Genomic DNA, 27,086 nt, shown 5'->3' on the forward strand with positions numbered 1-27,086 from the left:
TTAGTAAAATTATCTTCAGTAATAACTCAAATTTCTAGCATATAGTTATATAGTTCAAGGCTTATGCTGAAGAAGAAAGAGACATTATAGAAAATACTTCTAATTAGTACATGTTATTACTTCCTCTTCTATCATACTGTTTTCATTTTTAGCAGGTACATATGGTCAAAGGACATTTACCTCATATTAAAAGATTTAAGAGTACATTTGAACCTTGAATAAAGAGCAGGGTCAAAGCTAAGGAAAATTAGCTTTATATGGTTTAACACAATCAATAGAGTATAGAACTTAGTTTATTGGCACTAAGGTATCAACTCTACCCTTTTTAATGGAGATCTTTTATTTCATCTCAATGTATTTCTTTACATACCTAGATATGGCAAAACACAGAACTTGTAATGTACTAATGCATGCATATTATACATGTGTTCACATTTATGTATATGTGTGTATAGTTGACTTTTAAGAACACCTATCTCATTGTGTTGTATCTATGATATTCTCTTATATTGATTCTTCTTAAGCATTTGGTGGGGTTATGTAATATATAATTTGTCTTTTTTTATTTAATTGCAATTCAACTCTCACTGTAATTAATCTCCCAAATGTTAATCTCTTAATAAGTTCCTAAAGGATTTAATGGCATTTCGCTGCTGAGGAGTGGCTTTTGGAAGTTTAACTGATACTAGATATTTTATTCATGCATTTGTCGAGATATTTTGCATTTAACTGATGTGTTCCTTCTGTACTGTCACCAGAGTGCTAAAGAAATAGAATAGATTGTAATCTGACAAATTTAAATAATAAAATCAGGAACAAGACTATATGTTTGTTCATTGATTTTGTTAACTTGGTTTACCACTAGTACTGAGAAAGAATTACATGCTTTGTTTTATCTTTGAATATTATTGGATGCATGACACTTTATGAATTTTTATGAATCAGTTTAAGAATTAATATATGTTCCACAATCATCAATTTACAATTGCATTTAGGTTAATGCAGATGGATATGGCAAGTTTTCATTAATTTTCATATGAGAGAGTCCAAAATCATAAGCATACCCTATCTGTGACCTATGTGATAGCTGGACAAAGTACCCTCTCACCTCTTCAATGAGATCAACTTATCCTGGAAGAGGCTGACAGCTTAAAGGGAATCAGCTATAATATCTGTTCATAGGATGCAAATGCCCTCAAGTGGGAGAAGGAATAGTTCAGTGGAAATATGTATGGCTTGCAAATTATGTTGTAGGCCTGGGCCTCTGCCACCCACCCAAATACATACACACATACACAGCAAACAGCCCTCAATTCTCACACAATGCATCTTCATCACATGTTCTAAAATATAAAGTAAATAAATAATAAAATAAAATAAAATATAGTAATAGTTTTTCCTTTCCACAGAGCACTTAGAATAAGATTCACCTAGTGATTTTTTTCAGTGAATTTGAATTATCACAAAAAGTGCTCTCTGTGTTGACGAATTTTAATGCCAGATGTTCACATGCTAATGCCATTGCCCTGTGACCATTTCCAATCAACTCATTAATTGCCAGCTGCTCAGGCAACCAAAAAACACAACTCATCAGATGGTATTGGTAAACGGCCAAATAACAGCTTCCTACTCAAATTTCTTAAATTTGTTATCAGAGAAAACGACGATGAACTTTCCCACAAATATAGAAAAAATGTACTATGAGATATTTAAATGTAAGAAAATATGTGTTCATATCAGTCAGGTATTTTACCTATTCTGCTCTCAGGATTTTGCCACATTGTGTAATATAACAGAAAGATAAGTCTTAAAAATCTAATGATCATAATACAATTTCTAATTAATGTTATAGCTCTATTAATTATTAGCTACAAATGCTAATAGCTGAGCCAACAGTTAAGAGATCTGAGTCAGACCTAAGGACTCTGTGCCCAGGCACAATAATAGTCTCAATCTATTTTTGACCAAAAAACAGAAATAACAACAAAACTAAAACTAAAAAAAAAAAAATATATATTTCACAACTTACAGTGTTTTTTTTTTTTTTGGTCAGTTTTGGAATTAACGTCTATATCATTAATGATCATTATTTTAAAAACACTCCCCAATGTTTAATATCCAATGAATCATTAGTTTGCATTCATTTATACAACAAACATTTATGGAGTGTATAATGTACCCATTGAAAATGACAGAAAATCCTACAGGTGCCTTCATATTGTGTTTATAAATGCACAGTTCAGACTACAGACTAAATAATCCACATAGAAACATTCAAATAGTTGGGGCAAATAGAAGGGGAAACAACAGAAATAGTGAGAGACTATTAAGGGGGGCTCCAAAATCACTGCAGATGGTGAGTGAAGCCATGAAATTAAAAGACGCTTGTTCCTTGGAAGAAAAGCTATGACCAACCTAGACAGCATATTAAAAAGCAGAGACATTACTTTGCCAACAAAGGTCCATCTAGTCAAAGCTATTATTTTTCCAGTAGTCATGTATGGATGTGAGAGTTGGACTATAAAGTAAGCTGAACGCTGAAGAATTGATGCTTTTGAACTGTGGTGTTGGAGAAGACTCTTGAGAGTCCCTTGGACTGCAAGGAGATCCAACCAGTCCATCCTAAAGGAAATCAGTCCTCAGTGTTCATTGGAAAGATTGATGCTAAAGCTGAAACTCCAATACTTTGGCTACTTGATGCAAAGAATTGACTTATTTGAAAAGACCCTGATGCTGGGACAGATTGAGGCAAGAGGAGAAGGGGATGACAGAGGATGAGATTGTTGGATGGCAACACTGACTAGATGGACATGAATTTGAGGAGAAGGTCATGACAGAGGATGAGATAGTTCAATTACATCACCAACTGAATGGACAGAGAAACCTGGCATACTGCAGTCCATGGGTTCACAAAGAGTCAGACACTACTGAGTGACAGAACTGACTGAACTGAAATATTCAAAGGTAATTTAAAATAGAATAAAACTCAGATCAATTTTGATATTAAAATGGGCATCTCTCTCCAGTCCCCACCAGATCCCTAACCTTCCTTTTGTGACATCAAGATCAAAGTACTACAAGTTATCAGTTTCTCTGCAGAGGGAGAGTCCAATACCTGTATATGCGTCTAATGGTGGGGACCCCTTAGTCCTATTACTGATAAGAATTTGCATAGACAAATGTATATAGGAAAAGCTATTTCTTTCTCAGTCTAGCTCTCTGCCATGATCTTGGTTTCCACTTATTACTATTTCTATATGAGTCCTTGAGTATAAAACATAATAAAATATAATTAGCTTACACTGAGTATTTACTAAGTATAAGCACACTAAGTGTGTTAACAAGTTTGTCTCATTTAAGTATATATTAACACCCCATGTTATGAGGTAGATACAATTATCTTCTGCACTTCACTGCAAAATAAGGCAAATTGATGGGCAAGTATGGACAGGTAAATTCATTTTCCTGAATTCACATAACAAGAAATTGTGCAATCAGAATTCAAATACAGGCATACAATCTGACTTCAGAGCTTATGCTCTTACCCATCATTCCATATTCCTCCACTGAAATCTTCTTCTTAATACATCTTACTTAACTGACAAATTATGATATATCTAGAGAGAAACAGTATATAATTCTATAAACTATTTTTGGGGGTGGGGTATCTGTTTCTTCTTCTTTCTTTCTTTTTTTTTTTTTTGATAAAGCAACATAACATGATTATTTGCAAATATTAGACCTATGCTAAATCAGTTAATTCTGTTCTTGCTCTCTGTTTTCTAATAGAAAATGATGACAATAATAATGGACTAAGCTTCTCGATGAGGGTGAAGGGGGTGAAAGTGAAGGAAGAGAGTGAAAGAGCCAGCTTAAAACTAAATTATTAAAACTAAATTAAAAAAATTAAGATAATGGCATCTAGCCCCATTACTTCATGGTAAATAGAGGGGGAAAAGATGGAAGTAGTGACAGATTTCCTCTTCTTGGGCTCTACAATCACTGCGGATGGGGACTGTAGCCATGAAATCAGAAGACATTTGCTTCTTGGCAAGAAAGTTATAACAAACCTAGACAGTGTGTTGAAAAGAAGAGACAATATCTGCTGACAAATGTCCATATAGTCAAGACTTTGGTCTTCCCAATGGTCATACATGATTGTGAGAGCAGGACCATAAAGAAGGTACAGTACTGAAGAATTGATGCTTTTGAACTGTCGTGCTGGAGAAGACTCCTGAAAGTCCCTTGGACAGCAAGGAGATCAAACCAGTCAGTCTTAAGGGAAATTGAGAGGGTAACAGGCAGGAAGGCCAGGGGTCTCCAAATGGAGGAAAGAGGCTGCAAGTGTCAGACATTTTTATCTCTCATAAGCGGCAGGAGGAAACAAACTAGCAATATTCTTTTCTTTCTCTATACAAATTAAAGAAATTTTCTCTTAAAATACTGATGCAATAATAACACCTGGTCTCACCTGAAGTTAACTATTCTCAAACCTTGAGTTAACCAAAGCATTTTTCTTATGGAAATGTTTGTCTTAAGCTATGTTAGTGTACTATGCATTTACCTCAAACTCTTGTCTTCAAATTGGTTCTGCCTAATGGCTCAGAACCTACTTGACAAACCAGTATGTTACACTCAGATATTGTTCCCCTAATCTATGTAAATGAAACTATTTGTATGGTAATCTGCCCTTCTACAAGACTCAAGTCAATCGTTTTTATGGCCCGGGATGAATCGCCTGCAGCCAAGATTATCCCAAAATACAATTTATGGATGAGGGGTCTGGTGCCATTCTGAGTTTTAAGACATTCCTTTCTTTCATTAACAGACTGCTAGTGACTATATAGCATCCAGCTGAAGACTATCAGGGGGGTACTCTTTCTGCCCCCTTCTGATGCCTATGTCAGAAACTTTCTCTATCTCCTTTATACTTTAATAAAACTTTATTACACAAAAGGTCTGAACAATCAAGCCTCATCTCTGGCTCCAGATTGAATTCTTCTCCTCCAGAAGCCAAGAATCCCAGCGTCTTTTCATGCTTCAGCAACAACTTTTTTTTTTTTTTTTAAACTTTACAAATTGTATTAGTTTTGCCAAATATCAAAATGAATCCACCACAGGTATACATGCGTTCCCCATCCGGAACCCTCCTCCTTCCTCCCTCCCCATACCATCCCTCTGGGTCGTCCCAGTGCACTAGCCCCAAGCACCCAGTATCGTGCATCAAACCTGGACTGGCAACTCATTTCATACATGATATTATACATGTTTCAATGCCATTCTCCCAAATCCTCCCACATTCTCTCTGCAACAAAGTCCACAAGACTGTTCTATACATCTATACATCTATACATCAGTGTCTCTTTTGCTGTCTCGTATACAGGGTTATTGTTAGCATCTTTCTAAATTCCATATATATGCGTTAGTATACTGTATTGGTGTTTTTCTTTCTGGCTTACTTCACTCTGTATAATAGGCTCCAGTTTCATCCACCTCATTAGAACTGATTCAAATGTATTCTTTCTAATGGCTGAGTAATACTCCATTGTGTATATGTACCACAGCTTTCTTATCCATTCATCTGCTGATGGACATCTAGGTTGCTTCTATGTCCTGGCTATTATAAACAGTGCTGTGATGAACATTGGGGTACACGTGTCTCTTTCCCTTCTGGTTTCCTCAGTGTGTATGCCCAGCAGTGGGATTGCTGGATCATAAGGCAGTTCTATTTCCAGTTTTTTTAAGGAATCTCCACACTGTTCTCCATAGTGGCTGTACTAGTTTGCATTCCCACCAACAGTGTAAGAGGGTTCCCTTTTCTCCACACCCTCTCCAGCATTTATTGCTTGTAGACTTTTGGATTGCAGCCATTCTGACTGGCGTGAAATGGTACCTCATAGTGGTTTTGATTTGCATTTCTCTGATAATGAGTGATGTTGAGCATCTTTTAATGTGTTTGTTAGCCATCTGTATGTCTTCTTTGGAGAAATGTCTATTTAGTTCTTTGGCCCATATTTTGATTGGGTTATTTATTTTTCTGGAGTTGAGCTGTAGGAGTTGCTTGTATATTTTTGAGGTTAGTTGTTTGTCAGTTGCTTCATTTGCTATTAATTTCTCCCATTCTGAAGGCTGCCTTTTCACCTTGCTAATAGTTTCCTTTGATGTGCAGAAGCTTTTAAGTTTAATTAGGTCCCATTTGTTTATTTTTGCTTTTATTTCCAATATTCTGGGAGGTGGGTCATAGAGGATCCTGCTATGATTTATGTCAGAGAGTGTTTTGCCTAGGTTCTCCTCTAGGAGTTTTATAGTTTCTGGTGTTATCTTTAATCCATTTTGAGTTTATTTTTGTGTATGGTGTTAGAAAGTCTTCTAGCTTCATTCTTTTACAGGTGGTTGACCAGATTTCCCAGCACCACTTGTTAAAGAGATTGTCTTTAATCCATTGTATATTCTTGCCTCCATTGTCAAAGATAAGGTGTCCCTATGTGTGTGGATTTATGTCTGGGCTTTCTATTTTGTTCCATTGATCTATATTTCTGTCTTTGTTCCAGGACCATACTGTCTTGATAACTGTGGCTTTGTAGTAGAGCGTTAAGTCAGGTAGGTTGATTCCTCCAGTTCCATTCTTCTTTCTCAAGATCGCTTTGGCTATTCAAGGTTTTTTGTATTTCCATGCAAATTGTGAAATTATTTGTTCTAGCTCTGTGAAGAATACCGTTGGTAACTTGACAGGGATTGTATTGAATCCATAAATTGCTTTGGGTAGTATACTCATTTTCACTATACTGATTCTTCCAATCCATGAACATGGTATACTTCTCCATCTATTAGTGTCCTCTTTGATTTCTTTCACCCGTGTTTTATAGTTTTCTATGTATAGGTCTTTAGTTTGTTTAGGTAGATATATTCCTAAGTATTTTATTCTTTCCATTGCAATGGTGAATGGAATTGTTTCCTTAATTTCTCTTTCTGTTTTCTCATTATTAGTGTATAGGAATGCAAGGGATTTCTGAGTGTTGACTTTATATGCTGCAAATTTACTATAATCATTGATTAGTTCTAGTAATTTTCTGGTGGAGTCCTTAGGGTTTTCTATGTAGAGGATCATGTCATCTGCAAATAGTGAGAGTTTTACTTCTTCTTTTCCAATTTGGATTCCTTTTATTTATATTTCTGTTCTGATTGCTGTGGCCAAAACTTCCAAAACTATGTTGAATAGTAATGGTGAAAGTGGGCACTCTTTTCTTGTTCCTGATTTTAAAGGGAATGCTTTCAATTGTTCACGACTGAGTATAATGTTTGCTGTGGGTTTGTCATATATAGCTTTTATTATGTTGAGGTATGTTCCTTCTATTCCTGCTTTCTGGAGAGTTTTTATCATAAATGGTTGTTGAATTTTGTCACAGGCTTTCTCTGCATCTATTGAGATAATCACATGGCTTTTATTTTTCAATTTGTTAATGTGGTGTATTACATTGATTGATTTGTGGATACTGAAGAATCCTTGCATCCCTGGGATAAAGCCCACTTGGTCATTGTGTATGATCTTTTAATGTGTTGTTGGATTCTGATTGCTAGAATTTTGTTAAGGATTTTTGCATCTATGTTCATCAGTGATATTGGCCTGTAGTTTTTTTTTTTTTTGTGGGATCTTTGTCAGGTTTTGGTATTAGGGTGATGGTGGCCTCATAGAATGAGTTTGGAAGTTTACCTTCCTCTGCAATTTTCTGGAAGAGTTTGAGCAGGATAGGTGTTAGCTCTTCTCTAAATTTTTGGTAGAATTCAGCTGTGAAGCCGTCTGGACCTGGGCTTTTGTTTGCTGGAAGATTTTTGATTACAGTTTCAATTTCCGTGCTTGTGATGGGTCTGTTAAGATTTTCTATTTCTTCCTGGTCCAGTTTTGGAAAGTTGTACTTTTCTAAGAATTTGTCCATTTCTTCCACGTTGTCCATTTTATTGGCATATAATTGTTGATAGTAGTCTCTTATGATCCTTTGTATTTCTGTGTTGTCTGTTGTGATCTCTCCATTTTCATTTCTAATTTTATTGATTTGATTTTTCTCCCTTTGTTTCTTGATGAGTCTGGCTAATGGTTTGTCAATTTTATTTATCTTTTCAAAGAACCAGCTTTTGGCTTTGTTGATTTTTGCTATGGTCTCTTTTGTTTCTTTTGCATTTATTTCTGCTCTAATTTTTTTTTTTTTCTTCCAATTTTATTTTATTTTTAAACTTTACATAATTGTATTAGTTTTGCCAAATATCAAAATGAATCCGCCACAGGTATACATGTGTTCCCCATCCCGAACCCTCCTCCCTCCTCCCTCCCCATACCATCCCTCTGGGCCGTCCCAGTGCACCAGCCCCAAGCATCCAGCATCATGCATCGAACCTGGACTGGCAACTCGTTTCCTACATGATATTTTACATGTTTCACTGCCATTCTCCCACATCTTCCCACCCTCTCCCTCTCCCACAGAGTCCATAAGACTGTTCTATACATCAGTGTCTCTTTTGCTGTCTCGTACACCGGGTTATTGTTACCATCTTTCTAAATTCCATATATACCCACCTCCCAGAATATTGGAAATAAAAGTCTGCTCTAATTTTTAAGATTTCTTTCCTTCTACTAACCCTGAGGTTCTTCATTTCTTCCTTTTCTAGTTGCTTTAGGTGTAGAGTTAGGTTATTTATTTGACTTTTTTCTTGTTTCTTGAGGTGTGCCTGTATTGCTATGAACTTTCCCCTTAGGACTGCTTTTACTGTGTCCCACAGGTTTTGGGTTGTTGTGTTTTCATTTTCATTCGTTTCTATGCAAATTTTGATTTCTTTTTTGATTTCTTCTGTTATTTGTTGGTTATTCAGCAGCGTGTTGTTCATCCTCCATATGTTGGAATTTTTAATAGTTTTTCTCCTGTAATTGAGATCTAATCTTACTGCATTGTGGTCAGAAAAGATGCTTGGAATGATTTCTATTTTTTTGAATTTACCAAGGCTAGATTTATGGCCCAGGATGTGATCTATCCTGGAGAAGGTTCCATGTGCACCTGAGAAAAAGGTGAAATTCATTGTTTTTGGATGAAATGTCCTATAGATATCAATTAGGTCTAACTGGTCTATTGTATCTTTTAAAGTTTGTGTATCCTTGTTAATTTTCTGTTTAGTTGATCTATCGATAGGTGTGAGTGGGGTATTGAAGTCTCCCACTATTACTGTGTTATTGTTAATGTCTGCTTTCATACTTGTTAGCATTTGTCTTACATACTGTGGTGCTCCCGTGTTGGGTGCATATATATTTATAATTGTTATATCTTCTTGGATTGATCCTTTGATCATTATGTAGTGACCATCTTTGTCTCTTTTCACAGCCTTTGTTTTAAAGTCTATTTTATCTGATATGAGTATTGCTACTCCTGCTTTCTTTTGGTCCCTATTTGCATGGAAAATCTTTTTCCAGCCCTTCACTTTCAGTCTGTATGTGTCCCCTGTTTTGAGGTGGGTCTCTTGTAGACAACATATGTAGGGGTCTTGTTTTTGTATCCATTCAGCCAGTCTTTGTCTTTTGGTTGGGGCATTCAACCCTTTTACATTTAAGGTAATTACTGATAAGTATGATCCCGTTGCCATTTACTTTAGTTTTCGGTTCGAATTTATACACCATTTTTGTGTATCCTGTCTAGAGAATATCCTTTAGTATTTGTTGGAGAGCTGGTTTGGTGGTGCAGAATTCTCTCAGCTTTTGCTTGTCTGAAAAGCTTTTGATTTCTCCTTCATACTTGAATGAGATCCTTACTGGGTACAATAATCTGGGCTGGAGGTTATTTTCTTTCATCATTTTAAGTATGTCTTGCCATTCCCTCCTGGCTTGAAGAGTTTCTATTGAAAGATCAGCTGTTATCCTTATGGGAATTCCCTTGTTGTTATTTCTTGTTTTTCCCTTGCTGCTTTTAATATTTGTTCTTTGTGTTTGATCTTTGTTAATTTGATTAATATGTGTCTTGGGGTGTTTCGCCTTGGGTTTATCCTGTTTGGGACTCTCTGTTTCTTGGACTTGGGTGATTATTTCCTTCCCCATTTTAGGGAAGTTTTCAACTATTATCTCTTCAAGTATTTTCTCATGGTCTTTCTTTTTGTCTTCTTCTTCTGGGACCCCTATGATTCGAATGTTGTAGCATTTAATATTGTCCTGGAGGTCTCTGAGATTGTCCTCATTTCTTTTAATTCGTTTTTCTTTTATCCTCTCTGATTCATTTATTTCTGTCATCCTGTCTTCTAATTCACTAATCCTATCTTCTGCCTCTGTTATTCTATTATTTGTTGCCTCCAGAGTGTTTTTAATTTCATTTATTGCATTATTCATTGTATATTGACTCTTTTTTTATTTCTTCTAAGTCCTTGTTAAACCTTTCTTGCATCTTCTCAATCCTTGTCTCCAGGCTATTTATCTGTGATTCCATTTTGATTTCAAGATTTTGGGTCAATTTCACTATCATTATTCGGAATTCTTTATCAGGTAGATTCCCTATCTCTTCCTCTTTTGTTTGGTCTGGTGGGCATTTATCCTGTTCCTTTATCTGCTGGGTATTCCTCTGTCTCTTCATCTTGTTTAAATTGCTGATTTGGGGGTGTCCTTTCTGTATTCTGGACGTTTGTGGAGTTCTCTTTATTGTGGCATTTCCTCGTTGTGTGTGGGTTTGTAAGGTGGCTTGTCAAGGTTTCCTGGTTAGAGAAGCTCGTGTTGGTGTTCTGGAGGGTGGAGCTGTATTTCTTCTCTCTGGAGTGCAATGAAGTGTCCAGTAATGAGTTATGAGATGTCTGTGGTTTTGGGGTGACTTTTGGCAGCCTGTATCTTGAAGCTCAGGGCTGTGTTCCTTTGTTGCTGGAGAATTTGCTTGGTATGTCTTTCCCTGGAACTTGTTGGCCCTTGTGTAGTGCTTGGTTTCAGTGTCAGTATGGAGACTTTTGATGAGCTCTTGTCAATTAATGTTCTTTGGAGTCAGGAGTTCCCTGGAGGCAGGGTTTGGATTTAAGCCTCCTGCTTCCAGTTATTGGTCTTATTTTTACGGTAGTTTCAAAACTTCTCCTTCTATACAGCACCAATGCTAAAACATTCACGTTAAAGATGAAAAGTTTCTCTACCATGAGGGTCACCCAGAGAGGTTCACAGCGTTACATGGAGAAGAGAAGAGGGAGGAGGGAGTTAGAGGTGACCCGAATGAGATGAGGTGGAATCAATAGTGGAGAGAGTGGACTAGCCAATAATCACTTCCTTATGTGCACTCCACAACTGGACCGCTCAGAGATGTTCACAGAGTTATACAGAGAAGAGAAGATGGAGGAAGGAGACTGAGGTGGCCAGAAGGATAAAAGGGGGGAATGAAAAGGAGGGAGACATATCCAGCCAGTAATCTGTTCCCTAAGTGTTCTCCACTGTCTGGAACACACAGAAATTCACAGAGTTGGGTAGAGTAGAGAGGGGTTAGGGAGGAGATACAGGCGACCTGGTGGAGAAAAAGGAGTGTCCAAAGGGAGAGAGAGCAGTTAAGCCAGTAATCTCGTTCCCTAGTGAAAAATGAGTACTGAAGATTGGGTTCTTAAAGGTACAAAATTGGTAACAAATCCATAAAAGCAAAAGTTAAAAATCTAGAGTAGAGTTTGGAATTTCAAAAATAAATGTTAAAAAAAAGAAGAAGAAAAAGAAAGAGAGAAAAAAAAAACAAACAAAAACAAACAATGTCGCAAAAATTATAAAGAAAATACAGGTACAAAATTGATATCAAATACCAAAAAAGCATAAATTAAAAATCTAGAGTAGAGTTTGGAATTTCAGATATACAGTGTTATATAAAAGAAGAAGAGAAAGAAACAGGGAAAAGAAAAAAGAATCACAGAAATTATAAAAAAACTATAGGTACAAAATTGATAACAAATACCAAAAATCTAAAATCAAAAATCTAGAGTAGAGTTTGGAATTTCAAAACTACAATGTTAAAGAAAAGAAGAAAAAAAATGTCAAAAAGTTATAAATATATATATATATATATGAAGTTTGCTGGAAAAAAAAATAGGATCTTTTTTTTTTTTGCAAAGTAATAGGCTATAAAAGTGAAAATTAAAGGAATAATAGAGGACTTAAAATTTTTAAAAAATTTAAAAAAAAGAAAGAAAGAAAGAAAGAAAGAATGATCATAAAAATAGTATAAATATGTCGAGGACTTTCTCTGGTTTTGTTGTGAGTATTGTGGGTTCAGCTCATTTTTGGCTAGTTCCTTGGTCCAACTTTTACTTCTCAAGATCTATAGGCCCCTTCCTATGTAGTCGGTAGTAACCACAGGGTTTTAATCTGTTGCCTGTAGCTTCCAAGGCGGTTCCCTCTGTTATTGCTTCTTCTGTTTGCTGGACTCTTCGGTGTCTGGTTTCCGCCCTGATGCAAAGAGGATGGTGGAGGACACTTTTTTTTTTTTTTTTCTTTTTAGGCTCACTTGTTCAGTCGCGCTGTGGGGAGGGATAGCGGGATGCTGCAAACAAGTAACACTGGCGTGTGCTCGCAGTGCCTCAGCCACACTGGGTCTGCCCCCACTCACGGCGCGTGTCGCCTCCCTGCCCACACTGCTCAGGTTCTAGGTTGCTCCGCCGGGAACCATCCGTAGCCGGCCCTGGGCTGCCTGTACCTCCCAGGTCCAAGCTGCTCAGGTTCAGGCACTTGGGTAGTCCTCAGAGGCGCAGACTCGGTTGGGCCTGCATTTTGTGCCCTTCCCAGGTCCGAGCAGCTCAGGTGATGAGGTATTTAGTGAGCGCAATTGCCGCGACTTATCGCCTCCCCGCCGCTCAGTTATTTAGGTGTACAACCGGCACACCTTCTCAGGGAGATGTTGACCGTCCAGACCCCCAAGAAGTTTTAGTTAGCAAAGAAGCCTACTTACAGTTTTATAGATAATGTCTCTCTGGGGCTGTGATTGCCCCCTTCTGGCTCTGGCTGCCTGTCACCGGAGGGGTAGGTCTGCAGCCTGCTATCTCTGTTAAGTCCTTTGTTCTGTGCACGGGCCTGGCGGTGTCTTAGGTTAGGGCTGGCTTTTCGTGTGATAGATATCCCACAGTCTGGTTTGCTAGTCCAGATTATTTCGCTCAGATAGCGCTCAGGGTATTCAAGCCAGGTCCTTACTCTAAGCGATGCAGCCTGTGCCCCACCTCCCTGCCCAGCCCCTGCTTGCTAATGGCGTGTGCAGGCGTCTGCGCTGCTTCTCCGCTGGGGTAGTTACCATAGGGCTCGCGATCTGCAAGTTTTAATTGTTTATTTATTTTTTTCTCCCTATTATGTTGCCCTCTGTGCTTCCAAAGCTCGGCACAGATTCGGCAGTGAGAAGGTTTCCTGATGTTTGGAAACTTCTCTCTTTTTAAGACTCCCTTCCCGGGACAGAGTTCTGTCCCTCCCTCTTTTGTCTCTTTTGTCTTTTATATTTTTTCCTACCTCCTTTCGAAGACTTGGGTTGCTTTTCTGGGTGCCTGATGTCCTCTACCGGCATTCAGAAGTTATTTTGTGGAATTTACTTGGCTTTTAAATGCTCTTTTGATGAATTTGTGGGGGAGAAAGTGTTCTCCCCGTCCTACTCCTCCGCCATCTTGGCTCCTCCCAGCAACAACCTTTCAAAATCAACCCTAAATACTCATTGGAAATACTGATGCTGAAATTCCAATATTTTGGTCATCTGATGTGAACAGCTGACTCATTGGAAAAGTCCCTGATGCTGGGAAAGATTGAGGGCAGAAGGAAAAGAGGGAATCAGAGGATGAGACAGCTGGATGTCATCAACAATGTAATGGACATGATGATGAGGGACACAGAGGCCTGGGTGTGCTGCAGTCCATGGGATAGCAAAGAGTTGGACAGGACTGGGCAACTGAACAACAGTAAGGCAATTTAAGCAACAACTATCCTTTCTGGCCAAATTCAAGGCAAATTGCAATACACTTGCTGATTTTTCAAAGTGTATTATCTCTTTTCCCCATAGACTGAGTGTTCTGAACTTTGCAACCATCCTATCTAACGTCTTAGAAACAGTGCTGTCTGATAAAATTTTCTGTAAATAGTCAAATGTTCCCTATCTGTACTATCTAATTAGAAATTTAAATGTAGCTAGTAGCCATTGAGGAACTGAAATGTCCATTTTATTTAATTATTTTAAATTGAAATAGCCACATGTGGCTAATGGCTACTATATTAAATAGTATTGCTGTAGTAGGTATGTGCTATGCATCTAAGATTGTTTGTTGATTGTTTACCACCATGGAGGTGGGGAATTTATTAAAATCTAAGTAAATACATATTTTCTTTAGATGTCTAAGATTCTAAAAGTCACATCACTTCTCAAAGCTCTTAAAAGCTGTGGTTTTATTTCCTACCTGTGAGAAGGAAATTCAAAAGATGAAACCAGGTCTAGTCTCCCTTGTGTTAGTTTTCACTATTTAAGAGCATTTGCAGAAGTCAACACCTCTATTCACCAATTTCCTTCTTTTTTTTTTTTTTTTTTTTTTCCACATTGGGGTGGAAATATTTACACACTGGTAGAAGAAGAAGGCATAAATGCAATTATGCTCTTTCCAATGTGACTTTATTTTATGTTAAAGTGGCATAATTTCAACAACAGGAAAAAAAAAAAAACTTTACTCATTTTTATAGAGATCTCAAAACTTGAGTTACATGTTATGTTTTTCTGAGTAAATATGAGAGGTAAACTACTTTGAAAATATTTTGTTTGATTTACTGGATATGGGGGAATATTGGTGTAGAGAAGCTGATTTGATAAACATTTCATATTTCATATAAGGCTTTAAAGGAGAGTATTGTCTTTGTTCAAATTAGAGCTAATTATTAAAAACACAGTAATTCTGTGAGTCAGGTGTTAAGCTGCTGTTAACATTAAATCAGCTATGGTAGGAATTACTTATACCACATAAATTGGCAAATGTTATAAATCAGAGGTTTTCACTTTCTTTTCTTTTTTTTTTCCCTCATCTATAGGCATACCACTGGATGCTGGCCCAAATACAAACTCTAAAACACTGGACTTTTAAGCCTATTACAGGAACCTGAAGGTTTTTATTTAATTCTAATATGCAACATTATCAGACTAGTCAAATGATATTATGAATAAGTATACTAAGTGGTGCATTCATTTGAGTCTATGAGCATTCAAACAAAAGTATACTGTCACATTATAAAAATACATATTATATAAATATGTAATCATGATTGTATGCACTTTACATCGCTCCTTTTAAAGAACCTGAAAAAATAAAGACAAACATAACACATTAATAATCATTTACTACTAAAATTTTAAGCACACAGAATATAGGAAAATTTAAAGCATTATATGTAGTTTTCACATGACTCAGGAATCCTGGCTTCAGATAGTACAAAACAAAATCAGCAAAAGCATGTTTTCAAAATAGTACACATTTGTTCATTTTATCCATTTACATTTTAAATCAAAAACTTTGTTTATTTTTTGTCTCTCCCTATTAGGTCACAAACCTTAATAATCACATGATGCATAATAGGGACCCAGTCAATAGAAAGCAAAAAATACAGATGGATCCACAGTATTTTTAAACCAGATATCAGTGTCTTATTCTGATTCTCCAGAAAGTGAGCATATAGGGAATGTATTTCAGCATAATAAAGGCCATATATGACAGATCTACAGCTAACATACCCAACTGTAAAAAGCTGAAAGCATTTCCTCTAAGATTAGTAACAAGATAAATATGTCCACACTCTTCACTTTTAGTCAAAACAGACTAACTCACTGAGGGCCACAGTCCTTACAGAAAGCATACTGCTACATGGCCATAAAAATATAAATGGAGCTTAATAAAAAATTATCAGTTCTTTCCCTTTCTTATAAAGATTATATTTTAAATTTTCTTTATTGCTTTAGAAGTTCACCAAATTAGAAGCTAATTTAATATTAAACAAATATGTCTAGAATCTCTTATTTCTTCTACCTTCAGTTCTTTTTCTCTCATGTTCACCTATTACAATAATATCAATATTTCAAGGCCTAGCTCAAATCCATCAACTGTAATACCATTTGTGATTCCTGTTCCCTCTCTTCTCTAACCTAGATTTGCTCTCTCCCTACTCTAAATTCATGTAATGCTTGATGGATTGCTATGCATCACAGTCTGTGTTGTTATGCAAGTTAAATGTGTACTTGTTATTCTCTAGAATTTAGGTTGTGGGTCCTGGAAGTCAGGAACTACATCCTAATTATTTCCCATATTACCCTATGTGATGTCTACATATTGAGTATTTTTGTTGAATAAATGGAGGGACAAAGGAACAAATCAAGGGTTGCCCTGATTAACTATACTATTTGATTCTATACACCCTTATATTATCTTCTCCACAAAAGGAAAAATGTATTACAAAACTTAGTTCATGTTATACTTGGAAGGCAAAGGAAGATGTGACAAACTAATAGGAGACATAAGGAAGATTATAAAATATTTGTGTTTCATTACACAATGGTCCAAAAATTTTGAAAAATTTTATTCTAGAATATGATAATGATAAAACTCCAATACTTTGGCCACCTCATGCAAAGAACTGACTCATTGGAAAAGACTCTGATGCTGGGGAAGATTGAAGGCGGGTGGAGAAGGGGATGACAGAAGATGAGATGGTTAGATGGCATCACCAACTCTATGGACATGAGTTTCAGTAAGCTCCGGGAGTTGGTGATGGACAGGGAAGCTTGGCATGCTGCAGTCCATGGGGTTGCAAAGAGTCAGACATGACTGAGCAACTGAACTGAACTGAATACTATAAATTATCATAAGGATTTGTTTAATGTTTCACAATTTTAAACTGTATTTTACTCATATTACCTCTAGACGGCCAATGAAATAGGTGGGATAGATTAGGACTTTTATTTTACAGTTGAGGAAAAAGTTGAGGAAGGTTAATTGCTATATCCAAGGTCATTCAGATATTAAGTAGCAGAATCAGAACTGAAATGCAGGTCTTTTTAACTATAAATCTTTTATGATATATACTATTCCACAACTGTCTCACAAACACCAAGAAGATGCAGTGTTTACTTTGTTTCACTCCAGCAATGGGAATGGATTTTGCACATTCTTCTGCTCTCTCTTTAGCTGAGCATGCCTCCCACACACTGTGCTCATGAATACAAGACAGGATGCTAGAATTAAAGGTAGTATCTGTGGTCATTGAATGAAAACAAATGACAATAACAAAAACACCTTAGCAGGCCTAGTCAGAAATCAAACTCATCAATACTTTATGCTAAGCAACTGAGTCAATGAGCTATGTGTTTATACTGAAGATTTCATGGAATTATTATTATTTTATCAAAATTGACATGTTATTAACAACTTTATCCTCTTCTAAATTACTATTCTTACCTTTATAACTGAGGCCCCAGCTCTAGAGAGTGGATTGTGAATCTGGGCTGCAGCAGCCATGTTGGCAATAGTATTAAGATGGTTCATCTGATTCATTGCCATAGCAACTGATGCAGGAGGTAAGCTGACTGGAAGTAGGGGATGAGGCATCATCATAAATGGCAGATCCAGTCCTAAAAGAGACAGTGCATGTTAAACTATAATATTAGTTACATTATATGGACAAATGGAAATTACATAAAAATTGATGTTATTAAATAGTTAAGAAAAAAAGTCTTCACTCTTGTTGAATTTTAAGTGGTTTTATCATATTTTAGTATCTCCTTGAGGAAATAATAGTATCTGTGGAATTTAACATGGTTTTATAATTTAAAAATGCACCTATATTCAGACTTTTATTTAACAATATTCCTTATTCTTGCTCTCACTTCCAAAATATTTATTTATAATGTTCAATTTTTTACTCATAAAAAGAAACAAAAAACTTTAAGCTAAACATCGTTGTGTTTAATAAAAAGAAGCAACTTGCCTTTTAAATATTATAATGTAATGATGTGTTGATACTTTCTAGCTTAACTCTTTCCTTAGGAGTAAAGCTAGTGAAGGTGATGAAATTTCAGTTGAGCTATTTCAAATCCTGAAAGATAATGCCATGAAAGTGCTGCACTCAATATGCCAGCAAATATGGAAAACTCAGCAGTGGCCACACGACTGGAAAAGGTCAGTTTTCATTCCAATCCCAAAGAAAGGCAATCCCAAAGAATGCTCAAACTACCGCACAATTGCACTCATCTCACATGCTAGTAAAGTAATACTCAAAATTCTCCAAGCCAGGCTTCAGCAACATGTGAACCTTGAACTTCAAGATGTTCAAGCTGGTTTTAGAAAAGGCAGAACAACCAGAAATCAAATTGCCAACATCCACTGGATCATCAAAAAAGCAAGAGAGTTCCAGAAAAACATCTATTTCTGCTTTATTGACTATGCCAAAGCCTTTGACTCTGTAGATCACAATAAACTGTGGAAAATTCTTCAAGAGATGGCAAAACCAGACCACCTGACCTGCCTCTTGAGAAACCTATATGCAGGTCAGGAAGCAACAGTTAGAACTGGACCTGGAACAACAGACTGGTTCCAAACAGCAAATGGAGTACGTCAAGGCTGTATATTGTCACCCTGCTTATTTAACTTATATGCAGAGTACATCATGAGAAACACTGGGCTGGAAGAAGCACAAGCTAGAATCAAGACTGCCAGGAGAAATATCAATAACCTCAGATATGCAGATGACACCACCTTTATGGCAGAAAGTGAAGAGGAACTAAAATGCCTCTTGATGAAAATGAAAGAGGAGAGTGAAAAAGTTGGCTTAGAGCTCAACATTCAGAAAACGAAGATCATGGCATCTGGTCCCATCACTTCATGGGAAGTAGAAGGGGAAACAGTGGAAACAGTGTCAGACTTTATTTTTGGGGGCTCCAAAATCACTGCAGATGGTGACTGCAGCCATGAAATTAAAAGACACTTACTCCTTGGAAGGAAAGTTATGACCAACCTAGATACCATATTTAAAAGCAGAGACATTACTTTGCCAACAAAGGTCCGTCTAGTCAAGGCTATTGTTTTTCCAGTAGTCATGTATGGATGTGAGAGTTGGAATGTGAAGAAAGCTGAGTGTCGAAGAATTGATGCTTTTGAACTGTGGTATTCGATTAGACTCTTGAGCGTCCCTTGGACTGCAAGGAGATCCAACCAGTCCATTTTAAAGGAGCTGAGTCCTGGGTGTTCTTTGGAAGGAATGATGCTAAAGCTGAAACTCCAGTACTTTGGCCACCTCATGCAAAGAGTTGACTCATTGGAAAAGACTCTGATGCTGGGAGAGATTGGGGGCAGGAGGAGAAGGGGACGACAGAGGATGAGATGGCTGGATGGCATCACTGACTCGATAGACATGAGTTTGGGTGAACTCTGGGAGTTGGTGATGGACAGGGAGGCCTGGCGTGCTGCAATTCATGGGGTCACAGAGTCGGAGATGACTGACTGAGTGACTGAACTGAACTGAACTGAATAGAGGTACTAGTATGATAAGATGTAGATTCTTTAGGCTTCAGAATGATTGAAGAAAATAAGACTGGGACTATGTCCTAGTCTTTTAGCTATAAATCTCTAAAATGAATGCTTATAGTTCTAATTTGAAGACTTTGTCCATAAGGAATAAGTCCTCTATCAAAATATCAACCTGTTTTCCAGTTTAATAACGAATATCCACATATTTGGGTAGTTCCAAGAATTCTATTTGTTTTATTATGCAAAGTGAAATATTTTTCACATATTTTAACTTTCTGAAAGAATATCTTTCAAGTATTATCCATATAACACTTGTGGTAGCCACAGATATGTCATTATGAAAAAAAAAGTAACAAATTGAAATAGTTGTCTGCTTATCCTTCATAAGGTTGGTATTTGTATGGAAAGAATGGAAAGACCTTTGAGTAGAGGCTAGGGAAAGTTGGCCTAACATTATGGATATTAACATGACTACAATAAGTAAACCATATCACATTATAATGTATTTTAAGCTATTGTCTTGCCAGTAATCTTGCCTTTTTTGGACATGATCCCAGAAACAAGTAATATTTAACAGATGTTCGAAAATGTGCCTCCTTGTAATTTTCCAAAATTATTATAGGCTATTGAAACTCTACTATGGGCAATGTTTATGTTAATCTTACACACAATTATCAAATGTTAATAACGTCCCTTTCTCCTGTTTGCATCCCATCATTTTTTCTTGTTTCCAATATCACAACAACAAGTGTACAATGAATCTATAGGAAATATATTCAGAGACCTCTTAAATCTCATTCCTCAAAACAACAGTAATGGTAATACAAACACTCAAAACATAATTTTAGGACACAAACAGGGTTAGAAGGAAGAATGTTGTAAATAAATCTCCTGGGCTCAACAAAGATGGTTGAGTTAAAGTCATTAACAAAGTTTTCAAAAGTAGCACAATGAAACAAACTCCTAGATATGACAGGTCTCACACATTAAAATGATCACTCTATTAAAGAAATTCCTAAATAAAGAATAAAACAGTCATCAATATTTCTGATAAAGACAGACACAAAATGTACTGTTATCAGAATTATTCAAGGATAAAAAAGCTGGAAACAAATTTAGTGTGGAATCTAAGAAGGGAAACATATTCTACACTTCCTATGACTCCAAATCCCCAAAGAGTATTAGTAAAGTATTTAAAAATCTTCCCCATCACTTCATTTATGGCTCACCCTCTGATTTGCTTTTAGGAGCAATCTATTAAAACAGATTTTGCAGTTTTGAAGCCTTTTTCCTGTGATTATTAATTTAAAGTCTCAATAGAGTGCAAACACTGAATTAAAAATGGATTTCTGTGTCACCTTTTAAATTAGTTTATTTTCAGTTAACTTTACAAAATTATGTAGATGTATATGTATTTTATGCTTTACCCATCATGCAGCTTTGCTATAATGATGGGACATTCCATAACATAAATTAATCACTATTTATCTCTCCCTAAAATCTTCACCTCTTGTTCAACATAATAGCAACCATCAATAACCTTCGCCTTATGTTCAACATAATAGCAACTATCAATAACCCATTTATATAAGGTTAACATTTACAACAAACCCAAGACAATTGTGGACTTCCAATTCTTCTTTGTATAGTTAGTATTTTAATAGAAAATTGATCAAACTATAAATGAAAAGTAGCCATCAGTGCCTCAATTTATCACTCAAATGCTCAAACTTTTGTTGAATTTACACTTCTGTTAACAGTATAATACTCTTTCCTCATCCTTGAAAGGTTTTCAGTATTATCCAGATACCATTTGGCCATATCAAGGCATATGCCTATGTAAAGTCCAGTTGACAAGCAAACTACATGCAAACTACAAAGAGAATTTAACAGCCCACTGACAGTTTTAAAATATAATTCATTCAAACATTTCAAATAACCATGAAGTACTTAAAAGCCACAACTTCAGATCATGACCTACAATAACTAACCATCAATTGACTATAATATCCTGGAATTTAAGCTAATATTTATATTACATGTGAGTTTAATAGTGACCCCACTTGAGATGCACATGCAAAGCATATGCAAATACAGAGTTACGCAAGTCAAACTTTTTCCGAAAGCTGAAAACATTAAATTAAGAGCCATCAATATATATATAATTTCAGCAATCTGGCTCATTGAATTACATATCAGAAATGTACAGAGACTTTTAATAGAATGGTAATGAAGACAAACTCTTTTCAAAAATCACCAAAATGTTATTTTTTTCTTTCTTGTCAATCACATCAGGTGTACTACTATAAGCCCTCTTTCTAATGCATCTTGGTATTGTGGCAACTCCTTTAAGTTTTACGTAAGTGCATGGCACCACCTCCTTTCAGGAATTAAGGCTACAAATTTCATAATACTCTGATCTTCCCTCTACAATTACACTTACATTTGGTTTCCAAGTCATTGTCATATGTAATATCTTGTATTCTACAGTCAGGCACCAATCCTGTCATGCCTAGATGGTAAAATGTTTTCCTGGTTGGTTTTCCTATACCATTGAATTTGCCTTTCCACTTCAATTTTTAAGACTTTCAGCGGCTACTCATTATCTCCAGAATAAAACAGAAGCTCTCTGGTTTCATATGAATTTAACTTTCTAGCTTTGATATTTCACTATATTCTTCTATGTATGCCCTATTCTTTCCCCTCTGGGCCAGCTGCAGTTCTCCACAATTTTAATTCATCTTAGCTTTCACTTTTTTTTCTTTTCTCATTATTATTTTATTTAATTGGAGGCTAATTACAATGTCGTGGTTTTTGCCATACATTGACATGAATCAGCCATGGGTGTACATGTGTTCCCCATTGTGAACTCCTCTCCCACCTCTCTCCCCATCTCATCTCTCAGGGTTGTCCCAGTGCACTGGCTTTAAGTGCCCTATTTCATGCATAAAATTTGGACTGATCATCTGTTTCACATATGTTAATATACATGTTTCAATGCTATTCTCTTAAATCATCCCACCCTCGCCTTATCCCATGGAGTCCAAAATACTGTTCTTTATATCTCTGTCTCTTTTGCTGTCTCACATATAGGGTCATCATTACCATCTTTCTAAATCCCATATATATGTGTTAATATACTGTATTGGTGTTTTTCTTTCTGACTTATGTCACTCTGTATAATAGGCTCCAGTTTCATCCACCTCATTAGAACTGAAAATGCAAGCCTTCACTTTTGTTGATTTTTCTCTCTGAATTCTGCCACTCTAACCCTATTTATTCAGGTATGGCAAAAGTTGTCTTTTATTTTAATCAACTGACTTTATTTTTAGAACATTTTTACATTTACAGAAAAAGTGAGCAGAAATTACAGAGAATTTCCATATACTTCCTCTCCACCAGCAGTTTCCCCTCTAATTAACATCATATACTAGTGAGGTACACTTGCTGCAATACATGAATCAATATTGATACACTATTGTTAACTACTGTCCATAGTGTACAACAGAGTTCATTCTTTGTGTTACAAATTATATGGCTTTTCACAAATGCACAACATCATGTGTCTACCATTACAGTATCATACAGATTACTTAGTTTCACTCCCTTAAAAATCTCTTCTGCTCCATCTATTCACTCCTTCTCTTAAACTTGGCTTTTAATGTCTCTATAAGTTTGCCTTTTCCTGAATGCCATATAGGTGGAATCATACAGTATTTACTCTTTTCAGACTGGCTCTGTTTCACTTGGCAATATGCACTAGTCTTTTCTTGATTTCATAGTTTATTTGTTTTGTTGCTAATTATTGTTCCATGGCATGGATATACCAGTTTGTTTACTCATTTAACTACTGAAGGACACTGTGGTTGCTTTCAACTTTTAGCAATTATGAATAAAGTTGCTATAAACATTGGTATGTAGATTTGTTTAGACATAATATTTTAATTCATTTGGATAAACAAGGAGACTCTGTTTAGCTTCGTGAGAAAGCACCAAATGCTTTCCAAATTGCTGTGCCATACTACATTCCCACCAGCAATAAATGAGAGTTCTTGTTGCTCCACATCCATACCAGCAGTTAATGTTGATACAGTTCTGAATTTTAGCCATTCCAATAGGTGTGCAGGGGTACCTCATTTTTGTTTAATCTGAAATTCTCTAATGGCATATGATGTTGAATATATATTCATATGGTTATATGTCATTTGTACATTTTATTTGATGAGGGTCTGTTCCAGGTCTTTGACACGATTTTAATCAGGTTCTTTTTTTTTTTAATTGAACTATAACTGACTTACAATATTAGATTATCTTCAGGTGTACACTTAGTTATTTTATATTTTATAGCTTACACACCATACAACACTATTAAAAAATATTGATTCTATTTGATGTCATGTTTGTTACATCCTTAAAACACTTATTTTCTAACTTGCAGTTTGTACTTCTTAATCCCTTTCACCTATTTGGTCCTTCCCACAATACCTGTCCCTTGTGATAACCACTAATTTGTTCTCTGAATCTGCCAGTCTGTACCTGTTTTTAATACTTGTTAATTTTGATTTTTGAAAAATTTCACATTTTTGATATACATACAACATAGAGCATTTGTTTTTCTCTGACTTATTTCTCTAAGCATAATACCTTCCATGTACATCCACACTGTTGCAAATGGTAAGATTTCATTCTTTATTATTGCTGAGAAATATTATATTGTGGTGTGTGTGTGTGTGACCTTTTCTTTATCCATTCATCTGCTGTAGGCACTTAGGTGGCTTCCATTATTTGGCTATTATAAATAATGCTGCTATGTACATCTAGGTTCATATTTCTTTTTAAGTTAGTATTTTTGTTTTTGTTTTTTGTTTTTTTGTTTTTTTCAGATAAATACCCAGAGTAAAACTGCTGGATGGTATGGTAGTTCTGATTTCAATTTTTTGAGGAACTTCCATATCATTTTCCATATGGTTGCACCAATTTAAATTCCGTCAACAGTGCATGACGGTTCCTTTTCTCCAGATTCTTGCCAATATTTGTTTTGTTTTGTTTTTTAATAACAATAATTCACAGGCATGAGGTGATATCTCAGTTTGGTTTTGATTTGCATTTCCCTGATGATTAGGGATGTTGAGCATCTTTTCATGTGTCTGTTTGCCATCTAGATTTTCTTTGGAAAAATCTCTTCAGGTTTACTACTCATTTTTTAATCAGGTGATTTTTGGATGTTGAGTTGTATAATGTATAAGTCTTTTGTATGTCTTGGGTATTAAGTTTCTTATCAGATATATTTTTGAAAATATCTTCTCCCATTCAGTAAGCAACTTTTTCTATTAATAGTTTCCTTCACTGTGCAAAAACTTTGTAGTTTGTAGCCACAACTGATTCTTTGTTTACTTTTGTTTCCCTTGCCTGAGGACAAATATCCAAAAGAATATTGCCAAGACTGATGACAAAGACCTTACTTTGTATGTTCTATTATTTCCCAAATAATCCCTCTGCCCCCCTCCAGCAAGTTAATTTTAGGATTCTTGATGTTTTCCCTAAATTGTTTTCATTTTTTTAAATTTTATCCTCTTTCTGTTCAGATTGGGTGATTTCCACTACTCTGTTTTCCATTTTGCAAATGCATTCCTTTGTATCATCCTATCAACTGCTGATTGCTTCTAGTTCATTTTTTTTTATGTTATTATATCCTTAATTTATGTTTAGTTATTCTTTATGTCTTCCATCTGTTAAATTCCTCTTTGTGTTCACCCATTCTTCTCTTGACTTCACTGAGGGTCTTTATGATATTAACTTGAACTCTTTATTGGGTAGATTCCTTATCTCCACTTTGCTAAGTTCTTCTGTGGTTCTGTCTTATTTCTTTGTTTGAAACACATTCTTCTTTCTTCTCACTTTGCCTACTTTTCTGTGTATAATTCTATGCATTAAGGAGCTTGGTTACATTTCCTGATCTTGTAAAATTGGCCTTATATAGGAGACATCCTATGAGGCACAGCAGCACAAGTTATATGCTCTAAGAGTGCCTTCTGTGTGGGCTGCATGAACACTTCGTTGTGATGGGATCAATTACTACGGGCACACTATTAGGAAGGGTTAGTTTCGCCCATTTGGCTGCCAGGGATCTTTTTGTGCAATGGCTACAGGCTCATTGGTGGGTTGGACTGTGTGTTGGCTGGGATAGTTGTACTGCTCAGGCAGTCCCAAGGTTTGTGCTAGCCCACTGGCAGTGGGGATGGGGATGGGGAGTCTCAGTATCACTGGCTTCTGGGCCTCAAGTGTCCCAGGGGTGGTGTTTGCATATACATTCCTGCGATAAGGTTCTGGTGTGACTGGATATAAGGCCTGTGTGGCTAGGATTGGTGCCAGCATGCTGGTATGTGGAACTGGGTCCTAGAGAATTTGTCTGTGTGACCCAGTGGGCCTGGGACTGATACCAGCCCTGTGGGGGCAGGGCCAAGTCATAGCTTGGCTGGTTATGTCACCTGGTGAGTCTCATGGCTGGCAAAGACCCACTGGTGAGTATAGCTGTAGCTGGCTACTTAACCAGAGGAGTGTGGGACTCAGGTTATTATAGATGGGATATAAAACCTCAGGGCTAATAGACTACAGAGAGAAGTCCAAAATGGCACTCATCAGAACTGGTGTTCTCATGATAAAATGAGCTCCAAAAAATGTCTACTGACATTCTATGTCCCCAGGCATAATCCTTGTTGCTTCCTGCCTCTCTGAGAGGCTCTCTAAGATCAGCAAGTGTATCTGACTAAAGCTTGTTTCAAACTACTGCTTCTGTGCTGCAAAAGTTATAAGATTTTACATGCATTCCTTAAGAGCAGAGCTTCTGTTTCCTACAGCCCACTGACTCTCTATACACAAGCCCCACTGGCCTTCAAAATAAGGCCTTCTTGTTCCAGGGTGTTCTCTGTTGGATGCAAGTTGCCTAGGCTACGGAACTTGATGTGGGGCTTGGGCAACTTTCTCCTTGGAGAGAATCTCTGCTATTGTGATTACTCTCCCATATTTCAGTTACCTACCCTGGTGTGTGAGTGCTGATGATTTGACTTCTCCACTCATCCTATCTATCTTGTTGCGGTTATTTCCTTATGTCTTAAGTTGTGGAAAATCTTTTCTGCTGGTCTTCAGGTCATTCTATAAATACTTACTCTGTGAATAGTTGTAATTTTAGTGTGCTTTTGGAAGAACTTTGAACTTGGCTTTCCCACTCTTCCAACTTAGCCACACTGCCTCCAATTCTATATTTTTAATAAATATGTGTCTTTATAATTAAAGTAAGTTTCTTAAAGAAAATAAATTGTTTTCTTATCAACTTCAATAGTTTCCATATTTGCAGTTTTTTTTTTTTTTTAATTGAATCATGATTATATACAAGGGCCACTCTGGTGGTTCAAATGGTTCAGAATCTACCTACAATGCAGGAGACCAAGGTTCAATCCCTGGGTCGGGAAGATCCCTTGGAGAAGGGAATGGTTACCCACTTCAATGTTGTTGCCTGGATAATTTCATGAACAGAGACTACCAGGCTACACTCCATGGGGTTGCAAAGAGTTGGACATGACTGAGCAAGC

At 36.4% G+C, this 27,086-nt stretch overlaps 1 protein-coding gene across 2 annotated transcripts in view; it reads right to left on the bottom strand.

Annotated features, from left to right (window-relative positions):
* The window catches only part of DACH2 (dachshund family transcription factor 2), an 873,940-nt gene that overhangs the window by 169,998 nt on the left and 676,856 nt on the right, over positions 1-27,086 (bottom strand). For both annotated transcript variants that reach the window (XM_070785446.1, XM_070785445.1), the window contains one exon: positions 17,431-17,603. In XM_070785446.1, the coding sequence (XP_070641547.1) occupies positions 17,431-17,603 (173 nt within the window). The remainder of the gene's footprint in view (positions 1-17,430; positions 17,604-27,086) is intronic.

The sequence above is a fragment of the Bos indicus genome, chromosome X (assembly GCF_029378745.1).
Source record: "Bos indicus isolate NIAB-ARS_2022 breed Sahiwal x Tharparkar chromosome X, NIAB-ARS_B.indTharparkar_mat_pri_1.0, whole genome shotgun sequence".
In the NCBI taxonomy this organism is placed as follows: Eukaryota; Metazoa; Chordata; class Mammalia; order Artiodactyla; family Bovidae; genus Bos; species Bos indicus.